The sequence below is a fragment of the Varroa jacobsoni genome, unplaced genomic scaffold (genome assembly GCF_002532875.2).
Source record: "Varroa jacobsoni isolate VJ856 unplaced genomic scaffold, vjacob_1.0 scaffold_1120, whole genome shotgun sequence".
Taxonomy (NCBI): domain Eukaryota; kingdom Metazoa; phylum Arthropoda; class Arachnida; order Mesostigmata; family Varroidae; genus Varroa; species Varroa jacobsoni.
The window spans coordinates 151,241-179,165 of record NW_019214022.1 but is presented as its reverse complement, the minus strand read 5'-3'; the positions used below and the strand labels follow the sequence as shown (position 1 = coordinate 179,165).

General features: G+C 41.4%; 3 protein-coding genes and 1 long non-coding RNA gene across 8 annotated transcripts; 3 read left to right on the top strand and 1 right to left on the bottom strand.

Annotated features, from left to right (window-relative positions):
• Positions 1-9: 9 nt before the first annotated feature.
• Positions 10-9,049, top strand: Pex5 (peroxisomal biogenesis factor 5). Of its 4 annotated transcripts, none has more exons than XM_022844661.2 (8): positions 10-168; positions 1,944-2,055; positions 2,689-2,917; positions 4,150-4,556; positions 5,953-6,513; positions 6,916-7,163; positions 7,317-7,494; positions 7,676-9,049. In XM_022844661.2, exons 3-8 carry the CDS (start codon positions 2,698-2,700, stop codon positions 7,862-7,864), a joined length of 1,803 nt encoding a protein of 600 aa, XP_022700396.1. In that variant the 5' UTR covers positions 10-168; positions 1,944-2,055; positions 2,689-2,697; the 3' UTR covers positions 7,865-9,049. The 4 variants fall into 4 exon arrangements, with proteins under 4 accessions (XP_022700396.1, XP_022700393.1, XP_022700395.1 ...); XM_022844658.2 differs by having other exon boundaries at positions 1,941-2,055; XM_022844660.2 differs by having other exon boundaries at positions 1,877-2,055.
• A 4,952-nt stretch (positions 9,050-14,001) lies between these two features.
• LOC111266823 (protein patched-like) lies at positions 14,002-16,743 on the top strand. The gene has a single exon (XM_022844629.1). It carries the CDS (start codon positions 14,002-14,004, stop codon positions 16,741-16,743), a length of 2,742 nt encoding a protein of 913 aa, XP_022700364.1.
• Positions 16,744-18,653: 1,910 nt separating this feature from the next.
• LOC111266838 (uncharacterized) lies at positions 18,654-26,618 on the bottom strand. The gene is made up of 5 exons (XM_022844653.2): positions 26,220-26,618; positions 21,166-21,323; positions 20,695-20,809; positions 20,229-20,354; positions 18,654-19,931 (listed from the first exon to the last, which is right to left on the bottom strand). The coding sequence occupies exons 1-5, from the start codon at positions 26,328-26,330 to the stop codon at positions 19,746-19,748; spliced, it is 696 nt and encodes a 231-aa protein (XP_022700388.1). The 5' UTR covers positions 26,331-26,618; the 3' UTR covers positions 18,654-19,745.
• Positions 22,296-25,511, top strand: LOC111266840 (uncharacterized). 2 transcript variants are annotated; one of them, XR_015313565.1, is made up of 2 exons: positions 22,296-23,096; positions 25,162-25,511. It is a non-coding gene; the product is annotated as an uncharacterized LOC111266840 (long non-coding RNA). The 2 variants fall into 2 exon arrangements; XR_002684284.2 differs by lacking the exon at positions 22,296-23,096 and adding an exon at positions 23,103-24,766.
• Positions 26,619-27,925: the final 1,307 nt, after the last annotated feature.

The following is a 27,925-nucleotide window of genomic DNA, read 5'->3' as shown; positions in this document are numbered from 1 at the left end:
CACGAGCAATCATGAGCGAGGGAAATCGGCCTGTGGAGACGAAACGAGAAAGATGAATGGATTATGTTATCGTCATTAAAGAAAAAGGGAAAGATATTTGCAAAAGAAAGGTTAAAAATGGTTTGATTCAATTGGGCATTTTGCAGATAGCAGCGCCAGCAGTGATTCGTAAGTTTTTAGAAAACCTCACCTTGAAATGCATGCGCCAACCTGCCATGCTGTTCAAATGTAATTAGTTCGATTGTTTGTGAGGGAATAGCTCTGCTGTAGAACAGTTTGTGTTGTTATGAACCTGTGTGCGGCTCGTACAAGAGCAATAGTGATGGCCAGTAGGAGTAAGTGGCGCAGTCTCAATTGTGATTGATTTTGTGGCTCGTGCTCGGCGAGGGGAAGCCGCGTCTGCCTTCACAGGGTGGACTTCCAATAGCATTCCCAACAAATAGACATATATACGAGCGGTCAAAAACACCGGCATCGAATATCTAGTTAATAGCTGATTCGTGTGTATAAGTGTGAGAACATAGTTCGATTTTGGTACGACGGTGGAAACGGGAGTACAAGCAAGCTGTGTGATACGTCGATGATAAGCAACATATAAAATAAATATGATAAAGGAATCTAGGCAACCTGTTGACAAGAAAAGTTTCCTACTTTAAAGTGTTTTGTGATGCACTTGAGCCGTCTGCGAAACAAATTGTACAATTAAAGGATTTGATGATGAATAAACAAATAGCAGAAATAGTTCCGTAATAAATACACGTTCCTCAGCTAGTCCCGTAGTGGATGATCCGTTTCAATTACCGTAGTATATTTTTACTAGATACGTATCATAGTGCTACGACAACATCCTACTGGCATAGCTGCAACGTCGTGTATGCACACAGAAGTTCGCTGAGTAACTCTGTCTGAACAGGAAATTACCTCTATACGAACGTTGACTTTGAGTAACGTTGTCACATGCGTACAAGTGTCTTAGAGACCTATCTCTAGACATTCTTTAGTCGGACGTTCGCTTTCGCCTTGCCGCTACTTAAACATGAATAGAACTGCCGAGAAATGTTATAAAGGTGCTTTAGTTCACCGTACACTACTGCTGGACGAAACATGCTGTCTATTGTTACAATACAATAACACAGAGGTATTTAATAAGTGGGAGGGAATAAACTTAAATGCAGCCTAAATAACTCAATTGGTCTGTTAACGAAGCCAAATAGTATTCAGAGAGAAGGTCCATGTCAGTACCTAAAGATGTAAAGCTTAATGAGTAGACCTGAAATAAATAAAAGCTTAGCTTTGTCATAGTTTTAAAAGTCGGCTTCAATGGCAGCAACGGGTAAAGTTTTGAAACGAAAAGTACCGTAATTAACTACGTTTTAACATTTTTTTTTTAAGAAACAAAACACCTTTCAGTAGTTAGACAAAGCAATTTTTACGTAGAATTCAAATACGTAGAAGGCCAAATTAAAATTTTTCTTCCATTGTTTTATTTATTTATCTAAAGATTTCGACTGACGAACATTGCCTGTGCGGCCCCTTCAATGCAGTTCAACTTATCTGCTCTCACATGACGTGTACCTCAGATTGTATACGGAGTTATAACTTACCTAATTAAGTATTTTAGATTTATTTGCTTTTCTTACTGTTTGATCTACACAGTCTATCAATGTTCGTGCACATACGACCCGTAATTGTGTGTGGATCAATTTTCTTTCAGTGTATAACATTTTTCGATCATGCTGTCTTTTGTTTCATGAAGGTTACTGCGACCAATGACAGGTATTAGCAGCATGGCTTCATTCAGGAAAATTATACCCGTTCAATTTTATTCGGGTACGCCACTAAAGTATGTTTTTGATTATTTGTCATACGAGTTTAGTCGGAATAGATTCATTAATCAATTTTCTCTGGGCTGCTACTTGTTACGTCACCGCATAACCAAGAAGGAGCCGTCGAGCGCTGCGTGGGTCAGTGTATCGTCTCTCTGCAATCGCACTCGCTCTTAGGATCGCTGCCTTTATGGAATAGGCTCGGACGGAACAAAGTTAAGCTTGCCAAGTGAGGAACATGCTCGAAAATAATAACAGTAGATATGTGTACCGTTTGCCCCATAGATGACATGTTCGCGACCTCTTTAGTAATTAAATTATTGTTGTTATGAGCATATAAATCACCACTTATCTAAGTGTAGCCGAATTATTAATGCTGTCAAATTTCTTCGATTAGCGAACTTAAGTGTTACATTAGCAACCACTTTAAAGAAAGTTTACGACAACGATAAGATTAAGGTATCAACCATAAACTGAGTCGTCCAACTGCAAATTACGCAAACACTGTGAACTCGATGGGATGGCACTGTGTTTATTATATTAAGTAAAAATAATGTATAATTATTTAATGATTAAGACTCCTGAATATCTGCCAACAAGATCTATTCCATTTCATTGAAGATGCGTGTTTAGCTAAGGATTGCTACGATAGGAGCCATAGCATCGATAATGTATGTTACAATGGATAGTCAATTTTTTTTTCAATTTAAGTATATACTTAAAGTATATATATGTCGAAATCTCTAGATAGCAGTGCCGTCAGTAGGTAAATATCAAATCGGTATTTATTATTATGGCTTTTAAGTATAATTATTTTAGAGTATCTTGAAGATAAAGGTTTTTTGCTGTTTGTATTTGCTAGTTTTCTAAAATGTCGACGCGTGAACTGATCAGTGCTCAATGCGGCACTCAGAATCCACTCGGGGAGCTTTCGCAACAATTGCGCCGTCGCGAACGTCTTCAGCAGTACACTCAGCATGTTTCACCTATAGGTGCAGGGGCTGGAGCCGCTATCCCAGCTCCATCATCCTTTCACATGGGCGACCTCTTACAACAGGTCAATCAAACGGGAGCGACACAACTACAAGCTGGCAAGTCAAAATTTATCAGCATATTCGCTTTCCGAGTCGATGTGAACCAAAGTTTCTCACAGCGTAACTAGTTATTAATGTTTGTAATAATGCACGATCAAAGGTAAAAACGTCAGTGCATCGGGCTTAGTGATGAAGATTATTGTAATTTGATTATTATAACAAAGGTAAATCTTTTAGTTACATTGAGCTTTCCAGAGCAAAGCTATGAGCAGTACTTCTAATCTGAGCAACTGAAATGAAAGCATTTTTCAATATAACTCAGGAACTCTTCTGGTTATATTTCTGCGTTAAGCGTTAGCAGTCCGTTGTACTATCAGTACTTTGTATAACCATTCGTAAGTTCGTTATCTATTACTTTTTTAAGCGAATTAAACTGTACGTTCGGTCGCGAGTAATTGCATAGGCTTGAATCCGTAGAATACCAGGATTTCGAATTTCTTTTTCCACACTGTAACTACCCATCTAGGACGTAATCTCAGCGCTTGTACATCTTCTTATAGGTGGATCGCTAAATTAAGTGCTGTCGATTTACACGCCGCTCATTCAGAAGTCTTGAAGAAAAAAAGAATTACGTTTGTCGCTAATATCTTGTAATAACCAACTTATTAACATGTGTCACCTATGACTTTTGGGTAGTCTATTATCAAGGAATCTAGACGAAATAACCTATATACCTTGTCAAATAGCAACGGAACGTGATCGACAAGTTTTCGCTTTTCGTTATTTTTTAAAATTCCGTCTCGCTTAGAACATTTTTTAGAGGATGTGGTTTCAGTAAAATTCATTGATACGCAGTCTTTGCCTATTCCTTTTACAACCCGCGACGCTCATATTTTTTTATTGCGTTTGTAAGCTGTGGAACTTTAGAGTAGTGGCTTCTTTCCAGATGCTTTTAGACACAAGAGCGTCTCTGCCGAAAACACTGGTATCGAAATTGCATCATGCGCTCTTTTAAGCCAACGGTGTTTAACTGTTACACAAAGATCAGCAAACTTCAGTAATAGACTAATGTCAGAAGAATGCTTGCAGGTTTTCACCTGTTTCAATTTCGAAATATAAGGCCTCGCACTATTTTCACACGTTTTGGAAGTTACGACCGACTTAAGCGTATCTCTGCTGCAGACAACCAGTCCCCCGAGCCAATCCCGGACAAGTTGTTCTTTCTAGTGCTTAGCTATAACGACACTAATTGGTAATTTGCTTTTCCCTTTGCATCTTGTGCTAAGCAGCGACGTCGAGGGGTCAGCAATGGGTTCGTGAATTCGGCACAGTGGACCCTTCTTCGCAAGCTAGATCTTGGGCGACCGAATTTATGATATCAGAACCGCGTACAGCCTCTTCCTCTGCAGCCGCTGCTAGTCTCCGTGTGGCCAGCGTTCTTCGAGATCCACACATGACACCCCAACTGTACGGTCCAGAGAGGCCGATCCTAATGCCGATAAAGCAACTGATGCCAGCTGCACTACGCCCTGAAGAAACGGGCGCTGGTGGAAAGTGGGCTGAAGACATTTTAGCGGAAAGTGAACAGAAAAATGCTGACGAATTATTAAAGCTGCAAAAAGTTGCAAGAGACTTCGTCCGGACAGAAAATGATCCGAGTGTAGAAAAGACAGAATTCTATAAATTCGTCCAACAGGTCAGTGATGCAGGTGTATATTGATGCTGTTGTCTCGGGCCAAATAAATGTAGTCTTATTTAAGCTATAATATGGATTAGGGTTAACGGGAAAACTTTTATGCGCTCAAATATATATATATATATATACATGTATGGTAGAGCAAACATTTGACAGCGGCTTGAAAGTCATTTTACATTTCTGCAATATATTTAATTGGAACGTGAATAATTTTGGTTCGTTTTTGTTGCTTCCGTTCCTTTTCATTCCTCCACTGTTTGCTTAGCTCTGTGCGTCGGTCGGAAATAATTTTTTTTCGCAAGTCCGTTGTAATTTGATTGTGCAGTGAACGCCGTTTTATGTTTCGCTCAAGCTTTAAATATCAAGGCTGGAGGTGAAAATAACGACACTTTAACTTTATCTGAAGCTATTGTTTTGGGTGTGCCCTAATGGACCGAATGAAATGCCAAAAGAAACATAGCTTCGTATTAATTTCAAGTATTTTACTCCGTACCAAGTAACCAGCATTCACAATGGCAGGCTTCTACACAGATTGGCCTCGGCGAGGGAAGCGCTGTCTCTCCGTCGACATAAAACAGAGAAAGAACTCCAGAGGATAACTCTCCAGATCAGTAACTCCAGAAGATACACCTAAGCCCAGACTAAGAGATCCTAAAAAGACGATGATTTGCATTTAGCAGGGCTAGAAAGATCCTATATATTGAAAGATGCTTGAGAAGAATCAAACGGTCACCAAAGATCGGTATATGGCCTAATTGCGTTTAGTAAATGACGCTTTCTAACAGGAAAAAAACAGCCTAATAGACAAAACCTTGTCATCCTTCTTTAAGATACTACCAGGCTACACATTGCAAAAAATGTGAGTGCTTGAGAGGCAGTTCTTTTGCAGTCACCATTCTCCGAACCTCGCTCCAGCGACTTATCATTTCTTCCAGTCGCTGATAATTGAATACGTAATCGTAGTTTTGACCATGAAGGAGGTTTCAAAATTTGTCTGGATCAGTTCTACAACACTGGGATTGAAAATTTCTACCAAGCAAAACAAACAAATCCATTGACAGATAAAACAAGGTCATGGAGAACCGCGAGGCATAATGAATTTATTCGTTATTTCCATCTAGAGAAAACCTTGCGTCTTTGTTAAGTGAAAACCGAAATTACTTATGTTCCAACCTAATACATATGTGCGAGGCATATACATATATATACATTGTCAAGATATTTTCATCCCTCACATGTGTACCTCATATTTTGCAATGCATTGTAATCGTGGCCGCATGGATGATTTGCTAATACACTCCAGCAATGTGAGGAGTATAAATAGTTTGAATATATCTGCGAACTAATTTAACAGGTGACTTTCATTATGTATAACGGATATATGGACGCATTCTAGGTCGGGGGTGAATCTAGTGCCGCAACTGCGGAACGATGGGCAAAAGAACTGGACCAGGAAGAGAGGTCAATGGAAAAAACTGCTGCTCGCGATGACTTCAAAATGTGGAAAGATTTAGCTGAGATTTGGGGCAACGCTTCATTTAACACAATGGGCTCCAATGGGGCGCAAGGAAACGAATCACTGCCTGAGTCGTATAGGAATTACCGTTTTAACGAACAAAATTTTCTGGAAGATGCAGTGCAGAATCCGTTCGAAGAAGGTCTACAAAAACTTCGTGAAGGCGATCTACCTTCGGCCGTACTTCTTTTCGAAGCTGCGGTCCGCAAGGACAGTGCACATGCTGAAGCTTGGCAGCTGCTGGGGACAACTCAGGCGCAAAATGAACAAGATATTCAGGCAATCGCAGCACTACGTCAGTGTCTTCATTTACAACCGCAAAATGCTGCGGCCATGTTGGCGTTAGCGGTCAGTTATACGAATGAAGGTCTACAAAGGCAAGCATGTGAAGTACTCACTGAGTGGCTGCGCGCAAGCCCAAAATATGGACACCTTGTACAGGTAATTACAAGAAAATGTCAGATAAAAAAAAAGCCATTCTAGGTACACCGTCATTTCATCCAAGTTCAAAAATATTTAGTGACTGGTTGGAGACGATCAGCTAGACAAAATTTTCAAACTATTCGGAAATTTTTAAGCTGATTTTCAAAAGACTATCTGTAAATATGCCATACGCGAATTGGGATATTTAGCTAAAGACCACGACAAAACGGGGCTAATGAGGTTGGCGATTTTTACGTATTCAGAGTGCACTGCAATGACATTATACCTGCATTACTTCATTAGCATTTTCTCTATTGACTTTTGCTCACAAACTAAATATACGAGCAAAAATATTCAGAATACGACAAATACGACATTGACTTAAATTTGAAAATAAGTTCGTTGATGCATTTGTTCCAGCCGGCATCTCAGCCGACAGGGCCTCAGACGTCAGAGCCGCATATAATGTCAGTGCTCGAAGATCGAGAACACAAGCGGGTCTTGGATATGTACATTAGCGCTGCACAAATTAACCCAGACTCTCCAGACCCCGATATACAGTCCTGTCTTGGTGTTCTATTAAGTCTTACTGGAGACTTTGATAAGGCTGTTGATTGTTTTCGAGCTGCTGTTGCAGTAAAGCCTGAGGACTCCTTACTGTGGAATCGGTAAGTAGAGAGCGATTACCTGGCTGAATAAGCGTTCTACTTGGTCCCACAGAGTTGAATGTTAAGGAAGGCTTCTATACCATATTGGAATAGGTGTGGTTTCTGGTTAATTGTACACTTCTGTTTAATCACACCGCTGTCTGATCATTGCAGGCTGGGAGCTACATTAGCAAATGGGGGTCGCTCTGAAGAAGCTGTTGAAGCATATCGGCAGTCACTGCAGCTGCACCCGGGATTTATCCGGGCGCGATTTAATCTCGGCATTTCATGTATCAACCTCGGTGCACACCAGGAAGCTGCAGAGCATTTTCTCACAGCGCTGAATCTGCAAGTATGTATTTATGATACCATTATTTGTCTTTTCGGTGCGACTTTATCTGTAAATTTTTCATTTGAGAATGGCGCGTAAGAAGTGAAGTTTGGGTTTGAAAATACGATGTACTTTAATCGTATGGAAACACTACACGATCTATTAGATGAAAACACTTATGAATCCATAATGACCTTCACAGGATAACGCCAAAGCCGAAGCAGCAAACGGAATCGTACGAAGCAGAGCTATGTCGGATAATATCTGGAACACTCTTCGAATGACGCTCACTCTTATGAACCGAACAGACCTGTACCCTGACGTTGATGCTAGAGACCTCAGCAAACTTAACCGGATTTTCATCAAACAAGACACACCCATCCTTTCCTGACCAAATGGATCCTATGAAATGGTGTAGATAAACCATACGGATTATTTTTATATTAACCGAAGGCTAGCGGTACTTAAAAACAGAGTTATTTCTACAGCCTATGTCTCATTGATTACTTTTGCCAGTTTATGGTGGAACCTGTTTGAGAGTACCCAAAAACAAGTATTTCTTTTATATTTGGCCACTATTCATAGACTTAATAAAGCTATCAGCTCTACGCTTGCAATCTAACTGACAAACGTGTACGTTTAGGACTAACACGAACAGAGATTCTAAAGAAGAGTAAGGAAACAAAAAGCCAGTTGCATAGATGGTTTTCTCAACTCGTTTTGCGTTGTATAAAACAGGGATATGTTTCATTTTACTATTCAGCTTCAGGTATGACAGAACGAGCAGCGAAAGTTAGGCTTAGGGTAACGTAAATGCGGGTGATTTAAGTTCCTCAGCTAATCTTATCGGCACTTAAATCAAACACATGTGTCAAAGTGTAATAATAGTTTCTGTGTAATTGAGAAATTGGAATAAATATTCGAAAACAACGGAACAATCTACTAGCCAGGGTGCGCACAGTTTTGTAAGTACATGCTACACACAAAAATCGTTTAGTCGGACTACAAAGTCTAGTACTGAACTGTAGCTACGCGTTTTACATCTGGTGCTAATGCCACCGCTTCAAAGAGCTAATTCCTTTTAGCACAAAATACGCCGGTTTCGAACTACGACCATCTCACATTTTCCCAAACCTAATAACAATATACGGGTGCCAAAAGCTTCGTGTGCAAAAAAACCTCAATCTTGTGGTAGCCGTTAGTTGCTGTCCGAAAAAACTGAGTCGTAACTCGTTTAGGCATTTGCCTTGGCATACAGGAAAACGGGGAATGAAATGTGTCGAAGCAAAAGGAACGCTTAAACAAAAATCTATTCAGAATAACTCAGTTTTCTATTAGTGGTTGACCCTTACAGAGAATCTTACACTTTTAAGTAAGCTACCTGTACACTTAAATACGTGCTCTAGCCTAGCTCATTGTGGACATATAAAGCTACAATAGTTACAATTAAATATCACGTGTTGCGAGAAGCTGTAACAGAGAAGTTTCCATGACAATATGATTATTTTTCTACTGTAGCTGCAATATTCTATCTGTGTTACCATTAAAATACATGTACTATATTCTACAACATCTACATATGAGTTTTTACTTGTTACTCTTCTGTTAATAGCTAATTATAAACAATTCTGTATATGAACATCTAACAATCTGTAACACGACATGTATATATATAAAGGGCGAAACACGTGAACGATGATGTAATAAGCCTGCCTAATATGGGCTTCTAGCGAGATACCTTTCCACTCATTTTCGATGACCCCACACAGCTTTTCTCTCTTATCCCAAAAATGGCCCACAGACACACAGTACCGGGCTCGTGTAGGCCTCGGTGCAAACTGCTCAAAGCAAGAATTTTTTTCAACGCACTCAACACGAATATTCGGATAAACTTTTGCGAATAAAGAAGACGAATGGATTCGCGAACGAGCAAAATGTATCCGTGGAAACAGACGCGTTCTAATTATGCTAGGCCGGTCGGAAAGTAATTTCGTCAACCTTTGAACGTAGCTTCGCAACGTATTTATTTACACGTTTGCTTTGCAGCTTGGCACACCTGTTCTCTGAGATGTTCTTTACTTGCATTCTGATGGGTTATTTAATACTGGCATTTTCTTGTCCGTTCAACGTTTCCTCTAAAAGAGTGGAGCACTGCTCTGCCTAGATGTTTCTGTGACGCAGTGAGTTGACGAATGCCAAACACAATGCGTTAAGCTAGCTCAAAAAAAAGACCGTATACAAGCTCAGAAGAGGTTGCGATGTACTACTATTCGAAGAAAGCCTTTGGTCACGATCCCGCCATAATTTTACGGCAGCAATAACGTTTTACTCGACTGAATTGTGTATCTCTCTGTTGATACTGGGAAGTCATTAGTACTCAAAGTGTTTCGGATCCAAGTATTCCATTAGATCTTTCCATAAAAGCTCTACTCAGCACGCTTTCATTTTAAGGGGTTCAATTTCACGCGGTTAAGGCCTATTGTTATAAACACTTCACGTATAAATACCGATGATTCAAGCTGCTGTGCTGACAAATCTAACAGTCTCTATAAATTACAGTGCGAGGGCGTTTGTTTGTAATGACATCAAAGTTAGGTGAACAAGGCAGATACAAACAGAGAGCTGATAACAGCTCATTTATCGTAACAGCATTTAAAAGCAATGAGATATACCAATATTCTCGAGTCTGTCCAATTTGCCTCACCTGTAACTACGAACCAGCGCTTTTACGAAGTTTTCATTGACATGAGGCAAGGCCTGAAGATCGGATTGGCTGGTTCGCCAGCTCGCTACCGGGAACCACCAAAACTGTAATGGCACTACGAGAGGTAGCCCTTGCCCATTTCTTCATATTCGTCCTCTTGCCCGTTACCTCCAAGAGTGGTTTAGCGCTAGGGCTGCTTTGCTTAGAGGAGGGCTCAAATCAGTGTCTGCCCCCGGTGTCGAGGCTTCTCTTGTATAAGTGTTAACTGTGCTGTTTTTTTTAACTTATTCAATATAATTTGATATTTGGTGTGTTATGTTTTGTGTGTCAATATACAAGGAGGCCCCGTAAGTTGACAGTCTGAACTAGTCTAGTTTAGTTCATTTTATAATTTATATGTTATGCTATAAAAGTGATTAATTTTTGCTTACGAGTGCTTCGCCAAGATTCGAACTGCGTGATCAATTGTTTCTAAATAGCTGATCAAGACATCACTGATAAATGCGTCTACCCATTGTAACTGTCATTCATTTGATATCGACTACAGGTCGGACCCTAACTCGTACACAAGTCGTTTTAAAATTTATCCGGTCTGAATTTGTGAGTAGCTTCATCAGTAGTATGTGTGACGTAATTAGAGGCTACAAATCCGCTAATTTCTGCATTCAAATTATAGGTCCGTGTGAAGTGTTTTTGGCCTTCTTCAAAAAAAATTTGAAGTCATATCAGCCTAATACATAATCTTCTGTTTCCGCTTATAAAAATCATTCTTGAATCCTTAAAAAACTACAAAGTAACGGGCATTGTTACAGACCTCGATTTTATCCGTTGTCAGTGTCAGTGGCAGTTTGCCCAGCGAAAATATACTTACAACACTGGATTTTCTTTCATATTTCAGAAATCAATTGAAAGTGTTGTTTTGTTTTAGAAAGCACAAGCCTCCTGCCAATGCCGAGCACAGCGGATGAACGCATGCTCGCTCATCCAAGGTGCCCGCGAAAATTGGTTTAGTGTTTTGTATATAGATACGCAAAAATTTCTGGAAGCCAGTTCGGCTTCAATGTATGCATGGAGGCACTGCAGCGTAGACAATAGCCTAATAAATAGTTTAATTTTCGATCACAGAAATGTCCCACGTCAAGTGTCGAATCAGCAATATACGAGTTCCTGCACACAGATAGCTTTGCGTTAACCGTTAGGGCTGGGAGAGTCATAAAGTTGTATAAGAAAATGGCGGAATTCACCTGAGATATGAGATCGTTAGAGGTCTAGTTTTAAAAGCAACAAGTGTCTCCTATATGAGGAAAAATTATACTATACACCAATAAAGCCAGAAGGACATACATGTTGACTGCCCATCGACAATGCTGACTACGGCTTGCCTGCTGGTAGTGAAATCCAAGAGACTTCAAAGCCGAAAGCTATGAGGCACTTTAAGCTGAGAATCAACCAACGATCAAAAAATTTATTTTAGCCTTTTTTTACGCCGCTTCTAAGTGGCCGAAATAAAAGCTTTGAGTTTTTTGTTCAGAACCTCCATTTGGAATTACAACAGATAGCCCATCTGCAGCATGAAACGGACTGTGCCAACTTTCTAGCGCATGCCTCACTACCATTTCTAAGCTTTGCAACCAGGCGCACTACTACTAAATCCTTTAGGGGATTTCCCTTTTCATGACAACATGGATGTGGACTTCATCAGTTGCGATCTTTTACTGCTGGAAATTTGGGCAGACATATATAATTCATAAACACATGAACTTACGACTATTAGTTTGTTTTTTGAACAATCTTTTGTGAAATCGCGGACAAGAACTAAGTAATTGCTTTTGTTATAATCGGCATTGCCTAAACGTTTTCTACGTAAACTGTGACGTTACAAAATGCATACAAGTGCGTAGTGATTTATAGCTTTAATATAATTCATACTATATCCTATATGCATACTAAGCTGAGACGTACTCCGACGAGCGGATCAAGTCCTAGCAAAGGAGCGCTGCGAAACAATTTACGATACAAATAAGATCATTTGTATAGCCAATGTGTACCTGCGCTTTGTGCACTTACCACCAGTGGCTAAGATTATCACGCATCTCAGCGAAATAGCTGATTCGTTCTACACGAAGCGCGCCTTGTTGAAGTACTTGTGTGCCCAGTGAGTTTTGTGTGGCTTTCAAAAGTTGCGCGTATTACACTAGCTTTATTTGCGTTATCTCGAGAAAACGATCTTGTTCGTTTCATTAATTCAACGTGGAAACGTGGTCTACGGGTAATCGACTTTTGATTGGAACATTCAAACTGAGAGATTTTAAACACAGATAAAAAAAAAAATGTTATATTGGGTTGGAAAGAAAATATCCACGCTTCTTTTTTACTAGATAGAACATCATAACTTGTATTTTTGTGAGAACCATTTATTAGATAATGTAACCCTCGTCATTGTTCACGATCTTCTCCTATTTTTCCACCAAATAATGTATACCGTCTGACGAGAAGGTAATGGGTTTCATCTCGTAAAAATTTCTCAGCCGCACTTTGAGTTATTTATGTTCGTACTGAAGGCAAGGCCACGAACGTGATCGCCCAGTGAACGGAAAAGGTAAGAAGTTGTCAGCGCAGAGTCCAGAAAAAAATGAAGAATGTAAGAGAGCTTCTTTTCGATATTCAAAAGGGAAACTTGCACCATGTTTGTCGTGTCTGGCTTTGTTGTCGTAGATGGCCTAACCTCGTTTATCTGTTCTCTCGGATAGCCGTTGACTTGAGGCAATTTGGCCAACTAAAAGTGCCTACTCAAGCGCCTGGCTCGTAGAAAGCAACTCTTAATGAATCAGGCCCTTGCAGTCCCACCAAACGCAAAACATCCTTTTTTTTAATGAATGTTTGGTTTAATCTCAAGTATTAGCTTCTTTCTTGGAACTATTTATTTCGATCTCTAGTTCACGTTGACATACAAACGCCATAGACATAATAATAGTTCTGCCATAATTCTGACCGTGTGACGCTTGCTACAGGGCGACATGTTGAGATGCAGCGTTAAGTTGTTATCCCTCGTTGAATTCAAAGAGTTCATGAGGTACACAAGCTCCAAATTTCTGTGCAAAGCTAAAAAAACCTAAGGAGGCTAATGACGGCAGTATGGGTGCAGTTAATTTTTTTTAGCTAGTTTTCGAGTTGTTTGTTCACAAGTATCTTACGATAGCGGTCATAAAATTGAGACGGTCGTTGTGGGGCATCCTTTACGTACCGGATACCGTTTTAAAACTTCTCAAACTACTTTTAAGCAATACTTTTAGCGATGGCGTCGTTATTATATATGAGGCAAACCTTCCGCATTGTTTTGGCGGCATTTAAGAAAGTGTCGAAAATGAATTTTTCGCCATTTGGAACACCCATTTTTGAACTTTCTTTTCACATGAATTTACACATTGAGACATCGTTTTGTTCAATGGGGCGAGAAACCATAATATTATGACCTTAGACTGATTTATTGGCACAAACCATATAGCTTGCTAAAATAGTTCGAAGCTAAATGCTACCATATTATATCTTGCACTGAATTCTAACTACAAATGTTCAGGTTTTTCTTGAAATATTACTATACTAAACGTTAGTGCGAAACCAACTGCAACTTTTATGTTTCATAATTACGAGTTGCTCTAACACCTAGCTTTTGTTCATTTCTTTGTTATGTAGGTGAAACTCAATAAAAACAGCTCGAAGTTTTCCGGCAAAAACGCGTAAATCCAGGGTACCTTCATCTGGATAGATTGAACGCGACTTATCTAGCGACCAGTTTAGCACTGAACCTCATGCAGCCCATCACAATGCACAAAGGAAAAGCACCGATAGCGAATCAAAGAGCATCTCTTTGGGGAAGAAATCTTCTTCAAGAGCATTTCGTTAGAGTTGGTTACACGATCCATAAGCACTCCGGCAAAATTCTTTTCGTAGGTCTTCTTGCCGTAGCATTACTATGTCTTGCTTTCAAATCAGCCCAATACGAATATAACTTGGAAAAGCTTTGGCTTTCATCGAACCCGATTTGGAAAAACTGGACTGAAACTGAAGGTAACTTTGAGGAAAATCTGAAACATAGTCAAGCACGCATTGGGCTTTACTCTGCAGGTAACGAACAGCTCGTTATTCAAACTGAAAGGTCTGGAGCTAACATACTAAATGAAGAAGCTCTTCTCGTTCACTACAAGCTATTGCGGAGGGCTCTTGAGGTCGAAGTCGAACTCTTCGACCAGCAATGGAGTTTACGAGATATCTGCTTGACATTGAGTGTCTCAAACTTGGGTCGCCACGAGCTCAATCAAAAAGTTATGGAGGTTATGCCCTGCTTAATAGTGACACCTCTTACTTGCTTCTGGGAAGGATCTACACTTAATGTAGGCAAACCGAGTAGCGTTGTGTTGGCCCTCACTAGTCTCCTGAATTTTACAAAGCAACACGTGAATCATAGCAACAAACCCGTAAATCTTTTAGAAAGCTTTATGTCAAGATCTGGAATTACACCATACGAGGAGAAGCCCTGCCTAGATCCCTATAACAGGCAGTGTCCGGATGCCGCTCCAAACAAGCGATCGCGAACCATTCCAGATATCGGCATGACACTAACAGGAGGTTGTTATGATTTTGCTAGAAATCTCTTGCATTGGTCGGAGAATCTCACCATCGGAGGTATCGAAAGAGATTCCTCTGACACCGTGGTACGTGCTACAGCACTACAGAGCAGCGTTCAGATCATGGACGACGAGGCTGTTTTTGAAGCTCATATGGGGGCGCCCTACATGTACGGCGTTGACTGGACTATCGAAAAGGCGCATAAAGTTGTCGAAACTTGGCAGAAGAGGTTTGCACAAGAAATGAGGCACCTCTCTGCGACAAAACATTATGCTCAGAAGTACAGCGTCATAACATTTACATCTAATAGTCTTGAGCAAGTTATACGTGAGTCCACGCCACCGAACCTAAGTAACTTTTCTATCGGAGTCAGCGTTTTGCTTGCAGTCCAATGCGTTCCCTTAGTCCTTCTGAACGGCCGAGTATCGTCACAGCTCTACATCGCTTTCATCGGCATGTTCATACATGGACTTAGCACTTCTGCCGGTTTCGGCCTATGTGCTGGCTTATTTGCCTTCAACGTGACAACCCTACACGTTTTGCCAGTTTTATCCCTTGTCTTTGGAGGAAACTGTATGTTCATAGTGGCACATGGACTAAACAAAGTGATGTCTGACAGTACAACGACCAGGAATAAGCACATAGCCGAATGCTTGAAGCTGACTGGTGCACCAGTTGCTCTCTCGAGCATAGTCATGGTTCTAGCCTTCACGGCAGGCTCTATTATACCGATACCAGCTTTGCACGACTTTGCCGTACAAGGCGCGATCGTTCACGCGTGTTCAGCAATAGGAACTCTCTATCTATTCCCGGCAGCGTGCAACAAGGTACTTTGCCGACTGCCCATGGCAACACGCGATGCCGAGAGTAAATGCGGCGAATCCATATTTGTTGGCACAGAATTGGGCTGGTATGCATCGCTAATTAACCATTCGTTCTTTCAAAGCTTGGTTATTCTTTCATTCTTATGCCTTAGCGCTTTTGGCTTCTGGGGGAGTGCACGCGTCGAGTATGGCTCAATTCTCCCCGACGTTATTCCTGCAGACACGACTGAATATGAATTTCTTCGCCTTCAGGATCGCTACTTCGCAACATTTCGTATCTTCGCTAATGCCAAGTACTGGGCACAGTATCATGTAGATCTGCAACACTGTTTAGAATTAGCAACAACGATCATTTTAACGGCGGCATTTATCATGGTGTATTTAGCGCTTCGCAATTTTCGGGCCGCCATACTTATTTTGTTTGTGCTCAGCTTTAGTATGGTATCAACATACGGCGTTCTGCATACGCTGGGCATGACGCTTGATGGAATATCTGCTATTTTGATCGTGATCAGTGTTGGATTAGGAGTAGACTCAATGGTCTGTTTTACCTCAGAATTCTTAAGATCCGCCGGTGTCAAAGAGGCTCGCGTGTGTGTGGCTCTTAACAATATCGGCGTTCCTATGGTCTACACCACAATGATGAGGCTGGTGGGTGTTTCAATATTGGTATACCTGGGCTCACAATTTGGTTTCATCGTGACCCATTTCTTCTACTTCCTGTCGGCGGTATGGGCCATTTATGCCTATAACAGTTTAGTTGCTCTGCCTGTTCTTCTTAGCTTTGTGGGACCTTCCTGCGAATTGGCTCCTGAGAACGATCCGGTTGAAGGCATTCGTGTCACGTCACCACAGCTACCAACAATTGGGGTGCATAGTGCCTTGTCAGATATTGTTATTACGCACAGTTACCAGCGTAGAGGCTCGTTATCCACTATCAGGGAAGAGGATTCCATGTGTATGACTCCAGAGTTAATGTCAATCGAGCCTTCATCGATTTCAGTCGCGTCTGAATTTCGAATTTCTATTGAGATTATCAATACTGCAGATAATTCTATAAATGGACAGGACATTTCTACGAAATTGTTTGCGAATAAAGGTTCAAACGACAGGTAATCGTGAATTATAATTTTATATTAGCAGTACATCCAACGTGCCATCTCAGTATACATGGATGTACTTTACGGTAAATAGGTATGATACGGTCATATGGTCGGGGTTCAAAACTAAACGTAGACATACTCTAAATCGCACTGGGAGCTAACCATTTGAGGCAGTACCGGGAGTAAAACTAAAAACGCGGTAAAAAGATTAATCGAAATTGTAGTTTCCTTTATATATTATTATTCTCTTAAGTCTAATAGCTCATTGCAGTGTAGCATGTGCTGCAATAAAGAGTTCAGCTTACGATAGGCTACAAAGAAGACAGAAGAGAGCAATATTGCATAGCTGCATAAGGACCTATGCAGTTCACGAAATATTGTAGGAGTACATGTTGCAAACGTAGAGCTCGCACGACTGATATACATTTGGTATTTGGTTATGTAATGTCTTCATTTTTTAATTACCCCAGCTTCATGTTTACTGTTGGACCATCAGTTAGATGTCTGAATATACTATTGACCAGGATTAGTTTGGGCTACCGTTAGCACAGCGCAATAATCTACCATCCATTGCGTTTGGGCTCACAAATATGTATAAAACTAGAACTATTATAACCTTTTCGATTTTTCGTATGATAATTTTTTGTTAAATTTTGTATCGGTTTTTACTGGTTACTACTAGACAATAAGTACGACAGTGCATGCCTCTTTTACTGCGCGAATTGCTTTTCTTAGAGGAAAGTCTACTGATGGCTTGTATTTAAAAGAGAGGACTTCACCCCTCGCTGGTATTTGTTGAGACCTCTAAACAGACTGACTCTATCGAAATCGCTTCGTAACCGATTTGCTGCTACAGATCATTCAATTGAAAAATCGTGTTGACGCTGTTCGGATGAGCAGGCTGTATTATACTACCAGAACAACAGGCACTCCAACTGCGACCGGAGTGGTTGCCCTCAGATAGATCAAAAGGTCGTCGTCACTCTGTTATTTACAAAACAATAGTAAAATTTTTCTGTCGTTGGCTTCGCTCAATATTTATAGTTGTTCGTCATGAGTTCCTGATAAGGAATCTTACTGAGTTTACAAGGATTTTTCCCACCAACCCCTACAATAACAATCCTCACAGTACTGCTGTGATATGAGCTGCTGGGAAATCTACTCCATTTGCAAACTGCTAATTAAAATAAGATCTAAAGCCGTGTCAAACTCTCCGTCGATAAGCGCCAAGCTAACAGCGGGCTACGGCTAAGGCTTTGCATGGGGTCTGCCCTAGGAGGAAGATCGCTACAACAAACACGCACAAAAACGCGGAAACAAAATCGCACTTCTTATTACGATAACAACAATCACAAAACGCCTATTATAAACCGTTCGGTTTTGGCTTTCGTGCAACATTGAAGTGTAATAATCCTAGACGGGGATACTTCAAACAGCTGATTTTTTCGTAAGTTCTAAAATGCCTATTTGAAGGATCTGTTAATATGAGGAGTAACTTTATTCGGTAGTAGTCGAAATTATTTTTTACCCTGTAGTTATTGGACAGAACAAGGTACACTAGATTACTCCATAGTATTAGACGGTATTACGTAGAACACATGAACGGAGACATGCATGTCCTTTTGCACAGCTACAGGTTTTGAGACTGATGTTTAGGTAGTAACAACTAAAATAAGTACGTAAATCCGGGGCTGATTGTCTATTGAATAGACAATCGTACAGAATCAAAATTTTTAAAAGCAAGACTTAATCGCTTGATTCTAGCCACTGGTACTCTTAGAAACATCACACTTTTTAGACTAGGTTTACTTCTGCATGCAATAAGTTATTTATCCTCCAAGCGAACTTATATGACATAAGTTACTAACGACATATCTGTTTTCTATGTTAACTGATAGTAACATTACACAATGAACACACGCATTTATATCGGGTCTAATGGAAAAATCTTGCTGATTTAATGAATTAACTGTTTCGCCTGATAACGATCGCTTAATATGTCGTCTATGTAAATTTCACAGATGCACTTTTCAGTTATATATAGTTTATACGTAGTTTTTTTTCGAAGTGAGCGATAATCGGTTTATCTTTGTGTATATACTTCATGCAGAGTGTGGAGTAGGATGTTTTCGTTCGTATCACAGATCTCTTTGTAATGATGGGTTGGTACCTGGCTATAGTGCAGGCTTGGCAAACCGAATACAGCAAACACAATAATTTTACCACCTTTTAAAACGATGAGTTCTAATTCACCGACGGAAAGGCGTGCAGCGCACGTACACGCTCCACACCGCAGAGTATCCCTCGGGTTATCTTTTTTAAAGCCTTTTGAACATTTAAGGCTTTAACGTCGGTGAGTTATTACCGTATTACTAATGTACGATCCCTGCGCGCGTAAATTTGCATTACACACATTATGTAGCTCTATTTTTTCAAGTACATTTGTTTCTGAAATCTTGTTAACTAGGTGCTGCCTTTTGAACAGAGTCCGTTATCGGAGCACAGAAGAATAAATGTGAAAAATATGGATATGAGATCCCTATAGCAAGTCAGAACGTCTGGATGGGCTAGATTGACTGAATGAGCTTGGGTGATTACTGTTTGCTCGTATTAAAATACAGCCAAAAGTACGTCTCGGTATCTACTAGATGATACTAGCTAGATGAATATTTGCTAGATTCAATGTTTCGCGTTGATAAACGACAATGGTAACTGCTTGTCAGTCTCGCTACCCTGCGGTCTCACCTCAGCATTGGTTGTACTTTGTACAGTTACGTCGGTGTTAGAGGGGTTAACCCCCGGGGTTGAACGCCCCCCAGTAAAACAAATTCAACAGATCTAGGCTTTGTTCCTATCTATCAGCCAATACTCAGATGTGTATTTGACCATTCAAAGTAAACTCCAAGAATTTCTATCCACTCATGCATTTTTATCAGGAGTGTTTCGTAAGGGGGTGGTGCAGCCCTATCTATTGATACTATCGACCCGCTCTGCTTGCTCATTTGTGACTTAGAATTACTGCGGGCCGCCGCTGCCATTGGCGTTGTCGTTGGCGGCCGCCTCACCGGTTGCGTCAGCAACACTAGGTCCAGCCTGACCCTCAGTTTCAGCGTCCGTATCACTCTCTACTTCAACTTCGTCGTAACGCGGCACAAAAGAGATTTGGGTAATGCCAACAATGTAACCCTGCTTTACAGCGGCCTACAATTGAACGGGAAAAAACAGTATAACATATCAGATTAACCTATACTAGATGCACAAAGAATGATAGTTAATTACGCATCTATAGTCTGTTCATTTGATTGGGCTTCAAGTTATTGATGTTACCCCGCAATAGTAAGCTATGCCGCAGTGATGCAGTATCCAATACACTGAAGTCTTTTGTTTCACATTTGCATTTACAATTTTACTCTACTGTTTGACAACTAAATTATATCGATGATAATCATAATTAAGCTTGTTTTTACTTAGCTGGCCTATTAAAACACGATAGCTTACCTGGAAGTTGGGCGGGCACGTTTTATCAAAGTGTCTGAAGATGCACTCCACGTATATTTTATCCTGCTCCTTGTAATCGCCAGAACCGTCCGACAGAGCACGCTGCGAGCATTTCTCGTGAGCAGTCTGCGATTGTTATATGAGTCAAAGAAGACATCCTGTTTTATTATGTTAAATCAGTGTATTGTGTATAAATATGACCTGCAACGCTGCAGCCGCATACAAATAAATAACGCATAATCTTAGCAAGAGAAAACAACTAAAAACAAGCAACATTTAAAAGTAATCTCTATACAAATTCAGTTTTCGCTATGCGGTGTCGATCACCCAACAAGCATGAAAGATATCCACCACGTAATCAAAATTGACAAGCGATCATAAAGTTGTGGATAACCATACCAAGCAAGTTTAGTATCGGATTCGGCTAACTAATGTATCTAGGACTATAGATGAAATAAGGGCAGACCTTCGTCAGCTCCAGGGTTTTGTCGTCAAGTCCAGCCTGCGAAAGGTAATCCATATACTTCGTCAAGTTCATGTTTCCATTGGCACGAACCCAACCGATGACCTTCAACATACATCTGACAAAATGAACGGGGGATCACGAACGACACCCAAAACCAGAGTCGAAGTTAGCTACAATTCCTAAAGATATTGTCTTATTTGTGAAATATGAATCTATATTAAATAGGTGTGTTATGATAGAATCGATAGTGGTGCAAGAATAGCGTAAACCAGAAAGGCTTCTAGATAAGCTAAATATGGTAATACCGTTCACACTCTTCGGCATTGTGCAAAACAGATATATTTGCTGTCAACGTCATTGTAAGGTATGCGCATCCTGAATACGGCGCTATTATGCAACGATATGAAATTTCATTCGTTTTAATCATATCTAGTACGTTATAGTTGTCCTAGAAACTGAATACGAGAATACCTGCTAAGGTTAGGCAAAGCTTCCTCGACTTGATCTGGCGAAAGTGGGATATGAACACGGCAGCGTTCCCATGTGGCAGCGTCACTGATTTCAGGAAGGACCAAAGGGTTCTTCAGCGGCTCGCATTCGCCCCAGTTTGATGTAAAGAACTCCTCGACCTGACGAGGCACGGAACTTTTCTTATTTAGAAATGCCAGAAATTAGCCAGAATGAATGCTGGTGCATATGTGATGCTTCTAGGAATAACATGGCTTCAGATTGAGCTTCTCCATTTCAGAACATTTAACAAGATGGTGTACTAATCCGCTGTAGTTTTTGGAGAACGTTTTTGTTAATCATCTAACTCACAGCATCGTCGATGCAATCGCGATGTTTCGTTCAGGATATCATCGGTGCGTCGATGCTCAATCATTTTCACTACAGGCAATATACTTGGAAAAGAAGCCTTAAAATCCTTAAAGGAATTCTCATATTATGTCTGTTATATTATACAGATTTTATGGCAATAGTGAGTATCGTGTTTATGCAAAAACTACCAACGTACAAAATTTAGCATGCCTGTTGTTTGTTTTTCTCTATTCACTTGGAACCTGTTTTCAAAAAATATGACGAAAATTATTTCAGGTATGATTTTGCCAAGCAAATATTTTTGCGTCTAATCGGATTTGTCTGCTGCCTACGCAGAAAGCCAATGTGGAGTGGTAGCAAAAATAGCAATTAGTTATGATGTGGAAGCGTGTTATTAATACCGAACTTAGAATAACGTTTTAAGAGTTTAAATATTCTGTCGGCATGGACGTTCAAGCTCGGCCTGAATTCCTATTCTAAATTGCTATCCAATGTTGATGTGTTGTAGAAATCATCAAGTAGCTGAAAGAGATAAGTTGAAAGTTAGATTCTTAATACTATAATTATGTTACCCAAGTTTATTAGTGTCATTGTTATAGTTCAAACGATCGTATCGTTTTGGGTTCTAACAAATTTTTCAATTTATCTAAATGATCCAATCGTGTTCGCCTGTGTTACCGTAATTATAGTTAGTCAATAACCCGTAATAAGCTTAGCTATTCGAGCAGTGATCGAAACGTTCCAATGGATTTCTCAAAATTGTTGTTGTCCGTTGCCTATTGGAAAAAAAAAAAAAAAAAAAAGGGGTGTTAGCGGTAAAATCAATAGAACCCGCGATAGTTTGTCTTGTGTCATAATATTCTTAGGGAGAAAAGCGTTTCCTATCTCCTCATCATTTCGACCTCGGGCAACTACTCGACGGTACGTCACATGAACAGCAATAACTACACCTGCTGATTACGTTCACTCAATAGAGTAGAGCCTAATCGGCCAGCCCGGGGGAAACATACATACATACGCGGCAAATCCGGCCTTAAAAAAATTGCACATTATCGACATGCTACCAGACACCGAAAATACATGGCGTGTATGGTAGATCTAGCAGACGTCTTACTTCTTCTGTAATCGAAACTATCTTATTTCCACCGGTCGACCAGCGTGCATCAGCGTCTTATCACTATTCGATCTGCGCGCTTACAATTGCCCACTGCTCTAGCAGCGTTTACGATTCTTGCTGCTGTTCTGCTCAACCCAGTACGTCAGTGCTGTCAAGCTGTTGCACGTGATCCACACACCGTAGATTGGCATTAAGTGCACGCGGTAAATCATCAGCACGTCAGAGCCGACAAGAAACACTACCCGATCGGCCTCAATAAATAGATAGGTGTAATGGAAGTAATATAAAAGGCGACCGGTTTCACTTTTCGCGAGGATCAACGATCGATCGGATGCTGTTCGGATGCTCTGGCATAATTCTAGTCGCCGTCGGCAACATCACCGTCTTTATCAACATTGTAGAAAGTGATAACTGGCTCGCTGGAACCCTGCCTTCCTTTTTCATAGCTTTGCACAAATGACTCAAGGTAAGTGCTCGCGCATTAAGGCCGTGTTAAACGAACCGCGTCGCCGTACTGCCTTCTCGTCCTTGGCGCGGTCGCTGCTAGTATCGGCTTTCACGATGATGACTATTCGATGTACGAAGTTAACTACATCTGGATGGTCAATACCAAAACAGCAAAAGCACGAGCTCTGACAGTTGCGGCAGCCGCGGAGTCGCCATCGTCAACTTATATGTCTACATACAGCGATGGTACTGATTACCGCAGTGAGGTCGGGACAACCAAATGTAAAGAATGAGCCCCGCGGGCGAACGGGAGCTCGTACGTTTGCTCACCGTTTGAAGGGACATCAACGAAAGAAAGTCGTCTAAAGGGATGCGTCGCAAGCGACGCCTTACCCCCTTCGAATCTATTCCAGCGGCGCTGTTGGCTCAGCAAACGACAGCTACCGCGGATGCAGTTGAAATTACCACAGTTTTCGCGACTGTGGCCATGACAACGGCTGGGTTAAGCAGACGTTGGGGTTTCGCGTACACCAGCGTCTACATGAACGTCTATTATTATTACAACTGACCCTGTAGATGCTGCTGAAAGCACCGTAGGCTGGCACAGGTATTCTCCCATAGCAGCTGCGCGACCTTAGGCTTCCGGGACTCGCTCGCTGCGCGTCGCCAGGCGCATACAAAAATCTACAGGCAGCATAATGGCGATAATAACGACACTGAGGACCGTCAAGCTAGTCGTAGCCGGTAAGCAACAGCTACTACAGAGCTGGAGCAGTAGCAGCTATAAGTTAGCAAGTCAACGAGAAGCAGGAAAAGACGACGCAAAGCATACGATTATAGATCGAACCAGGTAAACATGTCAATCGTCAAGCAATGGCCGAATGAACAAGACCACTTCGTCGGTCATCGTCGGTAGCACTGATTCTTGTTGCTGCGTTCAAGACGTCCCCGACGAACGGTTTCTCTCCCTTTTTTTCTCTCTCTTTGTCCATCTGTCTATAACATTGCTCGAAGCCAATGGCCAAAACTGTTTTCGACAAATTGAACAGTTAGTGGATAAACAGCAAGATAGGCCAGCAGATTTAAACTAAGACCATATCAGAGTTGCGGTATTCTCGTGCCTTGTTGGCTATTAGCATGTTCAAAACGCCGCTTCAGAGCCGTTGGTGCGTCATCGCGCAAATAGTAAGACGCATAGTGAATGAGTAATGACAACAAAAACAACACATCGTTTTGGTGGCGATTGTCGAGCGCGTACATTGACTGGCAGTGACGTTGGCGAAAACAGAAACAACAGCGACATAGGTGAACTGACCAGCTACGTAGGCTGTCGCGATTTACAGTCGAATTTGATGAATGCATCAGGCGGACAAACAATGAACGACCGAAAGAACGCACCCAGTAAGCGCTACCACTACCGGTGATTCGAGGCTGTGCAGACAACGTAAGATATAACAGAGTAGGACTGGCAGAGGGAGTGCAAACGAAATCGAGTGGATTTTGGCTCAGTGAGAAACGATCAAAGAGGAGATACTGCGTTCGACTGGAGCACGAACAGCTACGACAGGGGATGGTGGATTTGATGTCGACTCTGAGCTGCGAGCCATGTTGCACGGGACGAAAACGGTGGAAGAAGAAAGTTGTGCAACATTGGAACGGCAGCATATGGCATTAGACCGAGTTTCCAAAGTGTGCTTTATTATATACACTAATACTAAAAGGAAATGTTCAGACTTGAAATGTTGCAACTGATATATATATAGACAATACAGAGGGGCAATGATTTACGCGGCATAAGCAGACTTCGAAAACTAGCGATTAGGGAGTTCTCGTGGTGCAGGAAGCATATCAGCCCATCTCTTGTACTAAACACAACATGATGGCCTGATTGAAGTATACGTAAACAAATGCACCTACAGTCTTCTATTATAGTCCTCTATTGTTTTTGGTTAATCACGTGATATATCATTCAATTCGGGCAAGCTTTGTAGGTACCAATACGATGAATGTTTTCCTTATTCACACGAATTATATATATATATAATTAATAAAAATTGTATATTTATATATAGTATTTTGATCAGTTATTGATAATCAGGCAAACCAAGGACCTATCCAAACGTTATGACAAACGTTTTCCAAAAACAGAGGCTCTGAACCATTTTGAGGGATGTTCTTGCAAAGCTCAGGCTAATGTGAGACAGCGTTGAGCTACATGTCAAAAACTACTACATCAAAAGCTACTTCCATGGCCTGTACTACCCAGGTGAGCTATACATACGGGTTTCTGTGCCGTTCAATTTCAGATGCAGTAATCCAAAGAAATTCAGCTACGCACTTTGTCAAAACGTAAAAGGCTTACGTCAATATTCTGCCGTGGCAATTCGACTAATTCAGACCAATGGGACTTAATAAAGGCTCATTTTGACATCTATGTATGATATTATTTTCTTATATGTCGAGGACAATAGAAAGGAAAGTTAAGACTATGTTGAGTACGTAGTTACACAAAAACACTATGAACATTTACCGTACATTTAATATATGTATCAAGTTAAAAGTAAATAGATGACGTTTTATATATCGTCTGTCTAATAATTACAGGAAGTGACGCTTATCGAACTCGGCTAGTATGATAAGCGCAGCTTCAGAATAAAATTTTTACACTTTAAATTAAAATTTTCAAAAGACCTCAGAATTTAACGTAGTCACTCCGTTTAGCAATACCGCCTCTATATCATGCCTTTCAAACGTCACCCCTCAACCTAAGTGTCGCGGATTTTTTCCTGTTAGTAAAATATATATAAACCAAATGAGAAGAACATTTTGGATTTTTGAAAGAATACTACAGAATACTGAACATTGACTTCTGTTCATCCATTTAGATTACTCTATGTTCAAACATTGTCTCGTATCGGACGGACGACAGCACAAAAGGGTTTAGCCATCGGCCAAGGATAACTTCGTAAAACAAGTTTTACTATGCTGAATTGTGTGATGCTATCCTTCGATATACGTCTAAGTAGCAATCGGTAAATCCTTTTCATTTACTAACAGATATTTCTTTTATAGTCATTGTGTTGTGGTATGTTCATGGCATGCATAATTTTTTTTGCATATTTTGAAGAACGAGATTTCTTACGGTTTGTTTGGGAGTGATCCTCTCGGACTTGTCCTTGGCCAGAGGTCCTGCGAGGGCGAGTCCGACGATGAACAACAAGCCACAGCACTGAAGTACAAAGCTGCGATGCATCCTTACAACTTGAACTTTACTGGTAATAATCACTACTTGCAAAAGAAAACAACCATGAACTGATCAAGCAGGCACTGATAAGCTGTGTTCCGTCTAGCACCCAACAACAATTTCGAGACTTGAGGCGATTTCGGATTTGTTTGAATAGACCGAATTCTTAACAACTCAACTGCACCGAGCAGTAATAGTGAGTGTAACTGCTCTGGGTCGCTTTGGGCTGCCCCCTTAGACGGCGGACAGCTGGCTGTTCGTTCGACAGGTGCCGAGCTATGCAGGGCTTTTGTAGGCAAACCACTCGCACCGTGCAAAAGGAGGAGGGCGCTGCTGCGCGAAGCAAACGATCAACCAGATACGAGCCAATAGCAACAGCTGCTGCCGGTTACCGTCGACGTCTGGGTCTGCAGGGTCTTCTGCAGTCGAGCGGAGTGGGAGTAGAGCCGAACGCCACTGCAGCTCGATAGCAACTTGCAGCTTGTTTGCTGTACCCGATAGCTGACCCAGGCGAACAAGCAACGATTGACTGAGTGACAGGAGTCAGCCAGGCATCCATCCAGACAGCTTCGGCATGACTGGGAACTGATGGAAGCCCAGTAGCTGCGATTGCAATAATCCAAAGCAATGCTAGACGACGTCCCACAGAGGCGGCGCGCACTGCGAAAATCGCGTAAGGGCGGCCAGCATCTTGTTCGTCGTTGTTTCATAGTCGCCTGCGACGAGTGCAGCAATGGGCAGTTTGGGCAGCAGCAGTCGACCTGTCGAACGAAACTGACGCGACTGACGGCCGCTACGAGGGGGCATTTGTTGGGGTCAAGAGCTGGCACCCAGGGCTGCAGACGTTGTGCCAGCAGCGATCCTATTATTGCCACTTCTGCTGGTGACGAAAAAGCTGATACCACAGACGGCCCGCGTCTTCTCCATCGTCGTCGTTGTGCTAGTCGCCGCCATCGATTGGCGGCTTCGTAATATATGTATGTATATAGGGCTGGTCGGCGTTCGTCGTAGCGGTAACAGCCACCAGTCCGCAGTGTTGATGGGCCGCCCTGATCCATCGAATGGACTGAGAGTGAATAGGAGACGGGTAACATCTCAGCGTACGCCAGAACAGGCCTTCCGTACCACTCTGGCCTGCGATTGCAGCCAGTGCCGCCATAGTCAGACGACCAAATTTATAAAAGGATACATCGAATATGTCGAATCGATATCGTTAGAGTAATAATCCTCATCAACAAAATAACCATAACAGAGGCGGTTTGTTTTACAGGTTTGTAATGCTGCTGTCGAAGTAGTGGATTTCCTAGATTGGTAGCATCATCTCGACCGCAACGATACGTCATGATCGCACAAAATCATTGACGTCATTTTCGTACGCGAAAGGAGATAACGAACGCTACAGCGTCGACGGATATCGATAATACTATGTTATATGCGATATTAGATTGGTATTGTGACGGCAGCAGGAACGTCTCTAGTCCGTATAGGTATCTCAATGTTTGGACTGTCTTAAACATTTTGATGAATCGATTGCGTGCGACTGCTATAGATCTACAACACGTAGGTATCTCTGAGTAGTATGTGCGTAGAGCGAATTAATAAGG